Raw genomic sequence first — 13,579 nt, 5'->3', positions numbered from 1 at the left:
ACAGTCGACGCTCGGCCCGCAAAAGGAGTTGGGCCAAGAGAGAGTGAAAGCATGAAAGCCTTCCCTTTAGAGAACTACAAGCCCATAGTGCTTGAGCTCAACTCTCAAGCCCATTAACGAGAGGACCGAACCACGGGAGCACTTCTCGCATACTGTGGGAGTTAAAAACTATACGTGTCGCTAGGATAAGAACCATTTAGGAGAGACGAAGCGCGGGGACCTCTTCTCCAGGCGCGCGACCCTGAAAGTGAAAGACACGGGAAACTTATAGCGAAAGCTGTGAAGCGAAAACGTTCTGATGTTCTTCTGATCATCCCTTTCCTCAATCGAATTATCGTCCTTCGGCAATCGTAACATCATGGACAGCGAAAGGAGGTCCAGGGACGAGAAGAAAAGCCGGGGTAAGTCCGTCCTCCACTTCTTCGTCTTCTTCTTTCTTCTCTTTTGGTCAGAGGGAATGAAGGAGTGGGGGAGAAAGCCTCGGAATCGCAATTTCTGCTTTCTGGTTCGTCGCAGCTTAGGCCGTTTTTCTGTTGTATTCCTCTGTCGCTGTCGTCGTCGCTGGAAATGCTGCCAAAACAAAAGCCCCAGGCTAACTGTCCTTTTGCTGTTATGGATCTGAGACAAAAGGAGGAAAAACCCCATTTTAATCGTCGCTGAATTTTGTCTTATGATCCGTTTCTGTGAAGAGTCTTTCTCTGTGGATTTATACTCCGAAAGTTTATACTGGTTTTCGGAAGAAGTGTGAAGTTTGTTTCTCTTTGTCTGCAGATGAGAGGAAGAGGAAGAGGCATAGGACGGAGGAGGGCGAGGAAAATGAAAGCGTAAAGAGCGACAAGAAAGAGAAGGGAAAGGATAGGAAGTCCCACAAACGCCGTTCCGATAAAGGTGGGGAAAAATGGCTGGAATTTCATTTCTCCTAGCAAATCTTGTTGGTGTGTTGTCATAGATCCTAAGCTTTGGCATTTGGCAATTTGTACCAGCGTAACCTATAGTTACATTGTTCATGGCAGATGCAAGTTACTGATTGAATGTTCTTCTTCTGGTATTGATTTGTTGTTTGCTATCGGCATACTGCTGATACTTTGTCTCGTCACTAGCGTAGAATCCTACTTTAATTGTCCTTTTAACATTATACCTGTCAATACTGCTGCAGAAAAGAAGTCCAGGGACAACGAGGGTAAACATAAGAGAAAAGATCGACACACGGTAAATTTCTTGGTTTATAAATCGAAGGCTAGTAATATCTTTACCTTTGAGTTATATTGTCTCTATGTTCCGTCCTTCGTGTTCGGAGATGGTCTTTTTCGACTTTCTCTGCTCTCTTTGTTGTGCCAAAACGAAAAATCAAACAATTGATTGGAACTCGATGCCGTTTCTGTGTATAAAGTTTAGTTATAAGCTCGACTGATACATTGTGTATAGTAATTCAAGGCTTTATTCCTCTCTTCGTTTTACTTCCTCAAGATGATCATTTTGCAAAATTGGATGATGATATCTGCTAGGGGACTCTCCACCCTACAACATGCAAGGTGCAAAAATCTCATCATCATCATAAGATTGTTGGGCGGAACATCTTGCTACAATTTAAATGCGCTCGTTGGTAGAGATGTTGGAATTCTGAGTCAAAAGATTATTTTATTAGGAGGCAGGGTGGTTTTTGCATCTTAACACTCGTCAAGTAAGCTCCTTCTGTATATGTTCAAAGCTTAGAAATGGGTAATGACACTGCTAGGGCATGAACTTTTGGGGGTTTTGTAATCAAGTATCTAAACTTTTTTTGTTATTCATCAAGTACCTCAACTTTTCGAATTGAGCTCAATGTGGTACCTCCATCAAATTCATGGCTGGAAATGCTGGTGTGGCACTAATGTCGTTAGTTTGCCATTTGATAGGCTTGTATGGACACTTACATGAAATTATTTTGCCCAAGTTGGCAAAAAATTTCTCATTGTGGGGTCCTCTCTCTCTCTCTCTCTCTCTCTCTCTCTCTCTCTCTCTCTCTCTCTCTCTCTCTCTCTCTCTCTCTCGCGCACTCTCGGCACCACAGCCCATAGCGTGCTTACAAATCACCATATTGAATACAAAGTTAGGAAATATTCTTCAAAAATGTCCAATAAAATGCCGTGTGGCCAAAGATTTGGTCGAGTGATTAAAATGTCTCTTCAGTGCTTTAATTTTCCTTTCTGTTTGATTGTTTGCTTCTCATGTATGAGCTCTATTCCTCCCCAACCCACCCAAAATTAAAACAGAGAAAGGTAATTCAAGGTGGAGACCTTAGATCTAAGCACGCAGCCTCAGATTTGAAGTCGCTAGCTCATGTCTGAGCTTGTGCAACCTCAATATGTTGGTGGCGGTCATCTCCATTGAAGGTTGATTAGAGAGAGTGAGAGAGAACCGAAGAGAGGGAAAGGGGCTCGCAAGCTAAGTGCGGTGAGCGGTGGAGATGGAACCTGGTGTAGGGCCACAAAGGCCTCCCCTTGAGTGACTATTGAAAAATTGAGGTACTTGATTGAAAAAAAAAAGGTTAAAATTCAGGTACTAAAAGATAAGGTGCTTTACTTTTAGATGGGCTCTAGTTCACTTCTTGTGAAGACTATTTCCTAATATATATTCTCAAAAAATAGTGAAACCCTTTTGAATTCTTTCTTAAGCATGACCATCATCAATTTTCTTAATTACTATTAAGTTGCAGGATATGTAAATAGGCCCATTGCTTATGTAGTAAAGATTTATGATTTGCCAATTGGATAACTAGATAGTTCCTCTCCAGAACACGCTGTTTTGTCTGCAATTGCCTGTGAAGTTAAACAATTCTTATATAGGATGTTTGTGTTTGAGGTAACAAAGTTTCCATATCTTCCTGGATTTGACTTTCATTGTGGGAGAGTTTCTCCATGTTCCCTTTTTTTAGTTGTACTTCTCCACTCAAAGACATGATTTTACCGGACTGCACATGTTACTACCATATTCGATTTTATTACTTGCATGTTTTGTATTCTCATCTTAGGTTTGTTTTGATATGGTGTTATGTCATGCTTGGGGGTGCTTATCCTGTCGGGGTTTTCACAATTCATTGCATACGAATGATATGATTGATTCTTCTTCTTGTAGAAACATGATTTCCCGGAGCTGTCGAGTGATGACTATTTCTTGAAGAATAATGAGTTCGCCACCTGGCTAAAGGAAGAGAGAGATATTTTCTTCAGTGATCTCTCTGCGGAGTCAGCTCGTGAACTTTTTTCAGAGTTTATTAAGGAGTGGAACAGGGGGAAGCTTGAATCTCGATACTACGAGGGAATTGCAAGCGGACAACGAACAGCCCATAATTGGAAGATCAAAGTGTAGTTGGAAAAATTACAGGACTGGGGATTGACCTTTTTAGATGCACTTACCCCGTTATTTTCTCGCACTCTTTGTGGAATATGGTACAGGTAACTTGGAAGGTTCGTGTATGATAAACAGAGAGGACGATTCTCACTGTGTATTAATTTGCTTGCTAGGTATAGAACATTTCCTAGAGAGTGACTGAAGAAGGGCACGGGATGAATTTACAGTGGAGACATTGTTATTTGCATATTAGCTATAATCTGTGAATCATATTGGATTTCACGGAGTCTGATCGAATCATTCTTGCGACTTCTTTTCTTGATAGGATGTCCTGTACTAGTTGTTTTCCTGACCCTTTTGGTCACTGGGTTTGGTTGTTTTTCTTCTTTCTGTCGTCCTCTTATGGTAGGTGAAGAGTAGATTTGGTGTTTGGCCTGAGAAGTGTATGAAGCAAGTATTTCTGGAGAACTTATAATCTTCATATCTCTATTCTTCGGCCTTCAAACACGGGATTTGAATGTGGACGTGATTCCCATTCACCACCCAAGAGGCTCCATGTACCCACCAAATCTTTTTCTTCCACGGTGGGAGGGAATACGGAGAGAACAAGGGGACGAGCCTCCACCATATTGGGGAGTCCCTTTCTCATGTTTTCTCATTGAGCCTTTTAAGGTCCCGCTCAGGACTATAGAACTTATAATATTTAGATCTCTATTCTTCGACCTTCAAACTCAGGATCTGAATGCCAATGTGATTCCCATTCCCCAATTTGCTGCCCATCTTGTATTGTCCGTTCTCCGGGAATCATTTCACAGGATAACCAATTTAGGATGCATGTTACTCATAAATTTTACAAATATGAGCTAATCTATGTTCGATACTATGAAAAACCAGCAGACCACTATCCATAAAACTAATTTAAAAGAGAAAAATGGGATAATAGTACTTGGTCCATTAGGCAATTGACTGCTAAAATATTTGTATTCGGCACTTAAGTTTTAAAATTTTCGTTTCGTGCATTTAAGTGCTCAAATTTGTTTTTATCTTTCCGTTAAGCGTATTGAAGTGCTCAAGTTTGTTTTTATCTTTCCGTTAAGCTTTTAGCTTATGTAAATTTTCGAATTGGCTCGTTTGATCCACATGGTCATTAATAAGCCGATTAATTTATTAAGATGCAAATTGATGTCCATTAACGTTAAATGACATTGTGCTCCAAATGAGCTATACAATTTTCGAAAAAAACTATAAATTAGAAAAGAGGGAGGGAATCGTGAGAAATGAAACACCAATTTATAAAAGGGTTAATACCACGAAAAACCTAAACATGCATGCCATTACATTTACCCAAACTATTTTTTGACCATAAAAAACCCCAAACTGAGTATACAGTGACAATTTTACCCCGAACATACACAAAAACCCCAAACAGGTACACATGTGACAATTTTACCCCAACTAATTTGTAATATTATTATTTTTTTATTTTTTTGAATTTTTTCTTTTTTCTTTTCTTTTTTTTTTCTTCACTTCAACCTCTAGTCGGTCGCCGGTCCGGCGATTGGTCAGAGGCGGAAACCGGCGAGGGCCGCCCTCGGCAGTCGCTGGCGAGGGCCGCCCTCGCTTGACTCGGCAAGGGCGATCCTCGCCGGATCTAGCTAGGGCGGCCCTCTCCGGCGTTGGGCGAGGGTCGTCCTCGCCCGACGCCGGCGAGGGCCGCCCTCGCCCGACTCCGACCCCGGCGAGGGTGGCCCTCGCCCGACGCAAGCGAGGGCAGCCCTCGCCCGATACCGGCGAGGGTAGCCCTCGCCCGATACCGGCGAGGGTAGCCCTCGCCGGATCCTGGCGAGGATGGCCCTTGCTCGACGCCGGCGAGAGCGGCCCTCGCCGGCTTCCGCCTCTGGCCGGTCACCGAACTGGCGACCGGCCAGAGGTTGAAGATAAAGAAAAAATAAATAAAAGGAAAAAAATAAATAAAAATTCGAAAAAAATAAAAAAAATAATATTAAAATTTTAATTCAGGGTAAAATTGTCACAGATGTACCAGTTTGGGGTTTTTGATGGTCAAAAAAATAGTTCGGGGTAAAATTGTCACAGGTGTACCAGTTTGGGTTTTTTATGGTAAAAAAAATAGTTTATGGTAAATGTGTCACAAGTGTACAAGTTTAGGGTTTTTCATGGTATTAACCCTTTATAAAAATATAGTCATATAATTTTTTCGTCCAATAAAAAGTAACGGACTCAACGGAAGATAGAAACAAGTACCAAATTTTAACCGCACAAAAATAAAACCTTTCGAGTTCAAACCTGGGATGGACAAAAAAGTTGTTGAACTTGCACCGTCGTTCGTTGGCGGGAATTGCAAGCTCGCGACAGCCTTTCACATGTCGCTTGAAATGAGACCTATGACCTCCGTTCTCGCACCCAAAAACTTGCACCGTCCTTTGACCAACCGGCGCTCGCGCAACATCAATCGTCGATTCCCGTAACTCTTCTGCAGTCGTCTGCGTAACTGGTGAATCAATCCTCACACCACTTCAGAACTGGCTAGGTGCTTTAGACTGCCATCGGCTCTCCACTTCCATTGTCACTTACTACCCTTCGGTTCCTTTCCTACAATCTTGTCACAGTGCAACTTCTCCACGCTCCAATGCACCCGGGTCGCCGACCACCCCCAAGTGGCCGCCTTTCTTCGAGATGGTTTCTCGCGAATCGCCGAAGAAAACGTCGGTAAGGCGTTGCATGCTATGTGCATTACGGGTGTGCTCGACCTAAGTACTTTCCAAGCCAACACGCTGGTGAGTTTCTACTCGAAGTTCGGCCGTATTGAGTGTGCCCGGTACCTGTTTGATAAAACTCCCGTGAAAAATGAGGCCTCTTGGAACACCATGTTATCTGGTTATGTTCGTGTGGGATTGTATCCAGAGGCGCTTGAATTCTTCGTGCAGAATTGGGGTCGAGGTCTTTACCCCAATGGGTTTGTTCTCGCTAGTTTGATTACCGCCTGTGATAGGTCGTGTTGTATGGTAGAGGAGGGTGTTCAACTCCATTGCCTTGCGACTAAGATTGGCTTGAAGGATGATGTGTTCGTGGGTTCTTCACTTTTGCATTTTTATGGAGCATATGGGTTTATTTGCGAGGCCAGGAAGTTCTTTGAGGATATGCCTTACCGGAATTTCGTCTCCTGGACTTCTTTGATGGTTGGTTATCTGAACAAAAATGATCCAACTGAAGTCATTAATTTGTATAGGTGCATGAGACATGAGGGAGTGATATGTAACCAAAACACGTTGGCCACAGTCATTAGTTCTTGCAGTTTGCTAGATGATACATGTGTAGGCCATCAAGTTCTTGCACATGTCGTGAAGCTAGGGCTTGGGAATAGTGTTTCTGTGGCAAACTCTCTTATATCTATGTTGGGTAGCTTCGGGGATGTCGACAAGGCCCAATATGTCTCTGATGTCATGGATGAACGTGATACAATATCGTGGAATTCCATTATCTCTGTTCATGCAAATAATGGGCTTTATAAGGAATCTTTCGATTGTTTTTATTTAATGCGGCATGCTAACAGCCAGCTAAACTCAACTACACTTTCGACATTGTTAAGCATATGTGGTTCTTCAGAGAGACTGAAATGGGGCAAAGGGATACAGAGTCTGGTGGTGAAAGTTGGATTGAATTCCAACACATGCACATCTAATTCTCTTTTGAGCATGTATTCGGAAGCTGGAAGACCCGCAGACGCTGAGCTTGTATTTGTTGAAATGTCAGAGAGGGATGTAATCTCATGGAATGCAATGATTGCTTGTTATGTTCTGGATGAGAAAAGCACAAATGCCCTGCGTCTTTTGGCAGAAATGCTTTGGATGAGAGATGTAATAAACTATGTCACTTTTGTGAGTGCATTGGCTGCCTGTTCAAGTCAAGAATTCATCATCCTAGGTAAGATGGTTCATGCTCTTGTAATTGTTGTAGGACTGCAAGATAATTTGGTGATCGACAATGCATTGATTTCGATGTATGGATTTTGTCATTTGATGGTTGACGCTGAGAAGGTATTCGAGACAGTGAGAAAACATGACGAGGTATCTTGGAATGCACTTATCGGTGGCTATGCTGAGAATGAAGAACGTGAAGAGGCTCTAAAAGCATTTAGATTGATGAGACAGGAAGGACCCGGTGCAAACTATATCACCATTGTCAACATTCTCAGTGCTTGCTCGACTTCCAGCGACCTGCTGACACACGGAAGGCCCATTCACACTCATACAGTCCTGATGGGACTTGAGTCAGATAAATATGTCCGCAACTCCCTCATCTCAATGTACGCCAAGTGTGGGGACCTCTCTTCAAGTGATCACATCTTTCGTCAATTGGATGACAAAGATGTAGTAACATGGAATGCAATGATCGCTGCAAATGCCCACCATGGCCATGCAGAGGAGGCCATTAAACTCATTGCAAGGATGCCGACTGCCGAATTACATCTTGATCACTTCAGCTTTTCCGGAGGATTTGCTGCTGCTGCTAATTTGGCCTTGTTGGAAGAAGGCCGGCAGCTTCATGCTTTGGTTATGAAACTTGGGTATAACACTGATCTTTATATCACTAATGCGGCAATGGATATGTATGGAAAATGTGGAGAAATGGATGATGTATTAAGAATACTTCCCGAACAAATGAACCGGACACGGATGTCATGGAATGTTCTAATATCAGCTTTTGCAAGACATGGGTGCTTTGAAGAGGCAAGGGAAGCATTTCATGAAATGGTGGAGCTAGGGGTGAAACCCGATCATGTGACATTTGTTTCTCTGCTTTGCGCATGCAGTCATGGGGGTCTAGTAGACGAGGGTCTTGCATATTATGCATCCATGACAACAAACTTTGCTGTCTCGCCAGCGATAGAGCACTGTGTGTGCATGGTTGATCTTCTCGGCAGAGCAGGAAGGCTCGCCGCGGCTCAAGATTTCATCGAGAGAATGCCAGTTCCTCCGAATGACCATGTATGGAGGAGCTTGTTGGCTGCATCCAAAGTACATGGCGATTTGGAGCTTGGAAAGAAGGCTGTGGAACGCCTGTTTGAGTTGGATCCATCAGATGATTCAGCTTATGTTTTGTATTCCAACGTGTGTGCCACCTCGAGGAGATGGGAGGATGTGGAGAGTGTAAGGAGGCAAATGGGGTCCATAAGAAAGAAGCCCGGTTGCAGTTGGGTGAAGTTGAAAGACGAGGTGAGTTCATTTGGCATGGGCGATAAGTCTCATCCACAGTCGAAGCAGATAAATGAGAAGTTGGTGGAGCTCAAGAAGATGATAACGGAAGCAGGCTATGTTCCCGACACGAGCTATGCTCTACAGGATACGGATGAAGAACAAAAGGAACACAACCTTTGGGAGCACAGCGAGCGACTAGCTCTTGCGTTTGGTCTGATCAATACTCCAGATGGTTCGGCCATCAGAGTGTTCAAGAACTTGCGCGTGTGCGGCGACTGCCATTCTGTCTACAAGTTGGTCAGCCAAATTGTGAGCAGAAGAATTGTCTTGAGAGATCCATACCGGTTTCATCACTTCAGCGAGGGGCGGTGCTCATGCTCTGACTATTGGTAGACAAAATGGTCTCTTCAAGGTTGCAAGAAACAATTCATTTCCTACATGCATTTGTTGGATCGAGTATTTCCTAGATGCTATCTGTGATCCTTTGTTGTATCGATGATACTTCCATTTAGAAACCACAGAAACGTTAATCAATATTTTTTTTGTAGCTTAGGGAAAATAAAACGCAATGCTCGTTTACAGGCTCGATGATATTACGTTTTTCTCTCCATTTCTTTACCGAGCCAATTTCCACACTTAAGCAAAATGTTGTTATTCACATAGAATTAGACCTGTCAAATGGGTGGGTCGGGTCGGGTTTGGGTCAGGTCATAAATGGTCCGACCCAAATTGGCCCATTTATGCGTAATACAATTTTCTTAACCCATACCCGACCCTACCCATACCTAACCCATACCCGATCAAACCCATATTGCTAAAACACTTTCATATTTAATTAAATCTAGGAAAATTCATACCCAAACTGAAATGAGAGTACAAAGTGAGTGAGCGCAAGGTTGAATAAGGGCGAGAGAGATAAGTTGAGTTTAAATTAGTTGTAAACTCATTTATGACCCATTTAATATAATATTAGACTTCTACTCATTTATGATCCATTTACTAAATATAACTAACCCATTTACTAATATATGGGTTAAGAAATGGGTTTATGATCCATTTTGACAGGTCTACATAGAATATTGGAATGTGAAAGTGAAACTCAACATGCAGAGACCAAACTAATACAGCATTGGCCATGAAGTGGTATGCCACAGGACCATGGATTGTTTTGGTCGAAATAACATTCAGTATTACTTTTGTTTCTCGAATGATCCACATTCTAAAATTTAGGGATAAATGCATTGGAATTCCTAAAAACTTGTGATGAAAATGCAATCGAGTCATAAAACTTTCAAAAGGTGCAATCAACGGAATGAATTGATTGGGCCAATTTATAATTTTTAGGATTTAATTGCACTTTTTTGAAAATTTTATGATACGATTGTACTTTAGTGACAAGTTATAAGACTTAATAGCACTTTCATGACAAGTTTAGGACTTTTAATACAATTATCCTTAAGTTTTATTTACAAATAAATTCATTAATTAATGTAACGTGTTGTCAATCAGACATAACTTCACGTTAATTTAATATGTCGCTTAAGTTATTGATGTTGTAAATTAGATATAGTCATACTTCAGCAATATTCTATTTCATTGAAACGTTAATAATACACTAAACTTGGAATCCGAAAGCTTAAGATGTACTTTGGGGGTTCATTAATGAAATCTCTGTAAATCTGTGTAAAACATCGTGTCGCCTCCAATCGACACGTGGCACCAGGGCCCGCAGCTACAGCCTACTACAGCTATCGCAGGTTTCCCACCATGTTTGGCAATATTTCGCTGGAGATCGATCCGTCTTCTTCTTTCCCCGTTCGGTTCAATTTCATCACCATTTCGCTCGTCCGCTTCTTCGATTCTAGGGTTTCTTCTGCCTCTGCGCGTTCCCCCAAATCGCTGGCTCGCCATCCATGGGACGCAGGTACCTGCATTTCAATCTGGTGCATGCATCATACTGGTTCGCCACTCTCGGTTTTTTCCACCACATTCCGTCAGATGAGGGCGGATTCGGCGTTGCTCTGGGCTTGTGATTCACACGCTGCGCGCACCTTGTTTTTTTTTGTTTTTTTATTTTTCGTTTGATAGGCTCGTCCTTGTAAGACTCGTCGTAATCATTTTTCGCTTGCTCTTCTGGAGCTGCAAAAGATGCAGCGATGCCACCTTCCATGGCTGCATCTGTCCTCAACTCGAGCGTTCTTTGATCGATGGTTGCGATGTGACGTCGGTCTGAGCTACTGTGAAGAGATTTTGGCGAGTGATGGAGGAAATTTTTAGAGTCCGCGCCTAATCGTGTGCGTAAATCCGATTGCGCTTCAAAGCTTCGAACCTGCTTCGCAGTTGGTAATTCCTTTTTTGTTTTTGTCAGTGCATACGTGGGTTTTGGCAGCGCAAGGACGCGTCTGAAGTTCAGGGACACGGGGAGGAGAATGGGTGGCGGGCAGCTCCCTGAAGTCGGTGCGATATTCATGTCGAACGCCGGTACGAAAGAAGAATGTCTGGAGAAGATGCTGTTTGGCCTCCCATATTCCCACGCTGATTTCGTGAGGAGGGTCAAGGCTGGAATGATTCTGTTCCTCTTCGAATACGAGCGGAGGGAACTCCACGGTGTCTTCGAGGCAGCTTCGGATGGCGAGGTTAACATCGTCTCCTCCGCTTATACTTCATCAGGGAAGCAGTTCCCTGCTCAGGTACTCGGCTCCCTTAATTGTTTGCAGCTCTTGCTTCTTCATTAGTACCCGCGATTTCGCTCGCCCGGGTATGCCGCTTGCTTGCTCAGCATCCTAGTTTTTTGTTCAGGTCCGAGTTAGCAGGATATGGCGCTGTTATCCACTTTCCGAAGGAGAATTCCGTGGGGCCATTGAAGACAACTATTTTAGTGCCTACAAGTTCAATTTCGGTCTCTCCTATGATCAGGTCAGGAATATGCCTTGTTGACTATACTATATGACCGATAATGGATGGTAATAGCCTTCGAAGCAGAACTCATCCTTCCAACTTCCTCGCTTCCAGGTTCGCCAGCTTCTCTGTTTGTTTGACTCCAGAAAGATCGGCGAATCGAAAGATACAGATTTTAATTCATGCGCAACGAATGAATTTGTAGAAAGACATCCCCGACCTTTGCATTTCGATGGAAAAATAGAAGGCACTGATTTAGCCAACACAGATGCTGAAGTCGAGTCATCTCATCTGACCGCAAAGTTGTCTGTATATTCCGAGAGAACTCTTCCAGAAGATTGTTTTTCTCTGGTTTCTGAAACTATGGACAAGTCGAGCACGGCCAGAGTCTCGTCTGATACTCTTAGTCTTGCTTGCTCTTCACCTTCTCAAACAAGACAGAACTTGCATGAAGTTGAAACTCAGTGTGCCGATGCTTTAGGAAGTCAGTCGATCCAACTTCACAGTGTCGCAGAAAATAATGCTTGTTCTTGTTTGAATGCTGACCTTGGTGATTTCATACCTTTGTCCTTCCATGACGATGAGAACCTGACAGAAGACGAAGACGAATACGAATCCATGATACCTAGTTTATGGACAGACAAACTCTGCTTTGAGCCATACAATCGAATTATTTTGGGTGCTGATACTCCTGTGTGTCCGAGTGAACTCTCTACCTTAGATCCACGAAAAAGTCTATTCCCTATAATTGGTGAATCATCCTCTGCAATCATCCCTATACGAATCATGACAGACCACCAAATGAAGGAAGATAACAATCACTTGAATTCTCTCTCCAGCTGCCAAGAGAACAGTATTTCAGAAGACTCTGATAACTTTCTCCATGTCAAGCGTCTGTATTCTGACTCTTCACTTCCGAGGAAGAGGGGTAGCGTCTTCTCTCGTTTGACGAAAGGAACTATACAGGAGAAGCATAATCCCGTTGATGTGGTAATATCAGTTGACGACATTATGGAAAACTTGAAGCTGAAGCACGAGGCTTGGATGAAAACGGCAAGAGATGAAAATCCTGCTCTGAAGGCTGGGGCAGTGATTAAGTCGAGAAAGAGTGTGTTCAAGCGGCTAGGTAAGCCTCTAGAAACTGGCGTATCGGAAGGGAAATGTGATTGGAAGGTGGCAATGGGAGGAAGCAAGTCCACCAGAAAGAAGAGAAAATGCGAAGTACGGTGACTGCCCTGCACTTTGGAGTTTAAATAATGCACATTATCATATGATTGACTAGAGTAGCTAGGTGGATACTGGATACCTCGTTGCTGAATGGCGGAACTAGAGATACCTCATTGCCGAAAGTCGGCACAAAGGAAGCCACTGAGTCCAATATTTGGTGAAATCTACCATTGTGTTGGTGAGAGTTTTGACAATAGGTAGTTCAGTGTGTCAGTAAGATTTGGTGGGAGAGAGCATGTGGACAGGTTCCAGCATCAAACAACCCAGTAGTGGGATCCCTCATGGTAGATTTCACCAACATCCGGTAGGTATTCGATGTTGGAAACTCAAATGGATATAGTGCTCTGACTTCTCATTCTTGAATTTTCAATGAAGATGGGTATCGAATGTCGAAGACAGTTTAGAAGTTCCGTTAGGAAATCGGTTAAGACTCATTGGATGGAGTACACGGAAGGCATTCTTAAGATGAGAGGGGGTGAGTGATTAAGAAAGTACCTTTCTCGTTGCATGCTTCCTCTTACCTTCTTTCCAGCTACAACTGGCCTTAAATTATATCTCAGCGACTGCTTTGAAATGGCGGGAAAATTACCAAAAAAGTCCTAAACCTTTTGTAATTGTGCCAATTCAGTCCTAAACCTTTTTTTGCCAATTCAGTCATAAACCTTTTGCAATTGTGCCAATTCAGTCCATCTGGTCACTTTTGGCCGGTCGGCGCTGACATGGACGCCGGCCGACTGACGTGATAATATTTTAATAATTTTTCGAATTTTATTTTATTTTTTTCTCTTTTCTTTTTTTTTCCCTTATCTTCTTTGCCGGTCCGGCGACCGGCGAGAGGCTGAGGCCGGCGAGTTCCACCTCGCCGGCCATGGGCAAGGCTGGCCCTCGCCGGCACTGGCGAGGGTGAG

At 43.1% G+C, this 13,579-nt stretch overlaps 3 protein-coding genes across 5 annotated transcripts; all 3 read left to right on the top strand.

Annotated features, from left to right (window-relative positions):
- The first annotated feature begins 199 nt into the window (after positions 1-199).
- On the top strand, positions 200-3,630 carry LOC115689626 (style cell-cycle inhibitor 1). Its single transcript, XM_030615737.2, has 4 exons — positions 200-401; positions 772-888; positions 1,157-1,209; positions 3,115-3,630. The coding sequence occupies exons 1-4, from the start codon at positions 359-361 to the stop codon at positions 3,346-3,348; spliced, it is 447 nt and encodes a 148-aa protein (XP_030471597.2). The 5' UTR covers positions 200-358; the 3' UTR covers positions 3,349-3,630.
- A 1,984-nt stretch (positions 3,631-5,614) lies between these two features.
- LOC115689613 (pentatricopeptide repeat-containing protein At3g24000, mitochondrial) lies at positions 5,615-9,130 on the top strand. Its single transcript, XM_030615718.2, has one exon. It carries the CDS (start codon positions 6,075-6,077, stop codon positions 8,937-8,939), a length of 2,865 nt encoding a protein of 954 aa, XP_030471578.2. The 5' UTR covers positions 5,615-6,074; the 3' UTR covers positions 8,940-9,130.
- A 1,190-nt stretch (positions 9,131-10,320) lies between these two features.
- Positions 10,321-13,077, top strand: LOC115689624 (uncharacterized). Of its 3 annotated transcripts, none has more exons than XM_056307174.1 (4): positions 10,321-10,470; positions 10,915-11,236; positions 11,346-11,462; positions 11,559-13,077. In XM_056307174.1, exons 1-4 carry the CDS (start codon positions 10,460-10,462, stop codon positions 12,672-12,674), a joined length of 1,566 nt encoding a protein of 521 aa, XP_056163149.1. In that variant the 5' UTR covers positions 10,321-10,459; the 3' UTR covers positions 12,675-13,077. The 3 variants fall into 3 exon arrangements, with proteins under 3 accessions (XP_056163149.1, XP_030471593.2, XP_056163150.1); XM_030615733.2 differs by having other exon boundaries at positions 10,361-10,470; positions 10,936-11,236; XM_056307175.1 differs by lacking the exon at positions 10,321-10,470 and adding an exon at positions 10,686-10,838.
- Positions 13,078-13,579: the final 502 nt, after the last annotated feature.

The sequence above is a fragment of the Syzygium oleosum genome, unplaced genomic scaffold (assembly GCF_021117445.2).
Source record: "Syzygium oleosum isolate NSW1041296 unplaced genomic scaffold, Sole_v2.1 Sole_v2.51, whole genome shotgun sequence".
Lineage (NCBI taxonomy): Eukaryota > Viridiplantae > Streptophyta > Magnoliopsida > Myrtales > Myrtaceae > Syzygium > Syzygium oleosum.
The sequence above is the reverse complement of the archived record's forward strand: the minus strand, read 5'-3'. Positions and strand labels throughout refer to the sequence as shown.

What these genes read in the sequence shown, in the direction of transcription:
- LOC115689613 (XM_030615718.2), top strand. Translation starts at nt 6,075, where the DNA reads ATGTGCATTACGGGTGTGCTCGACCTAAGTACTTTCCAAGCCAACACG.
- LOC115689624 (XM_056307174.1), top strand. An exon ending in GGAAGCAGTTCCCTGCTCAG is followed by an intron (nt 11,237 to 11,345) that starts GTACTCGGCTCC and finishes TTTTTTGTTCAG; the next exon opens with GTCCGAGTTAGCAGGATATG. An exon ending in TCGGTCTCTCCTATGATCAG is followed by an intron (nt 11,463 to 11,558) that starts GTCAGGAATATG and finishes CCTCGCTTCCAG; the next exon opens with GTTCGCCAGCTTCTCTGTTT.
- LOC115689626 (XM_030615737.2), top strand. Translation starts at nt 359, where the DNA reads ATGGACAGCGAAAGGAGGTCCAGGGACGAGAAGAAAAGCCGGG. An exon ending in GGACGAGAAGAAAAGCCGGG is followed by an intron (nt 402 to 771) that starts GTAAGTCCGTCC and finishes CTTTGTCTGCAG; the next exon opens with ATGAGAGGAAGAGGAAGAGG. An exon ending in CAAACGCCGTTCCGATAAAG is followed by an intron (nt 889 to 1,156) that starts GTGGGGAAAAAT and finishes ATACTGCTGCAG; the next exon opens with AAAAGAAGTCCAGGGACAAC.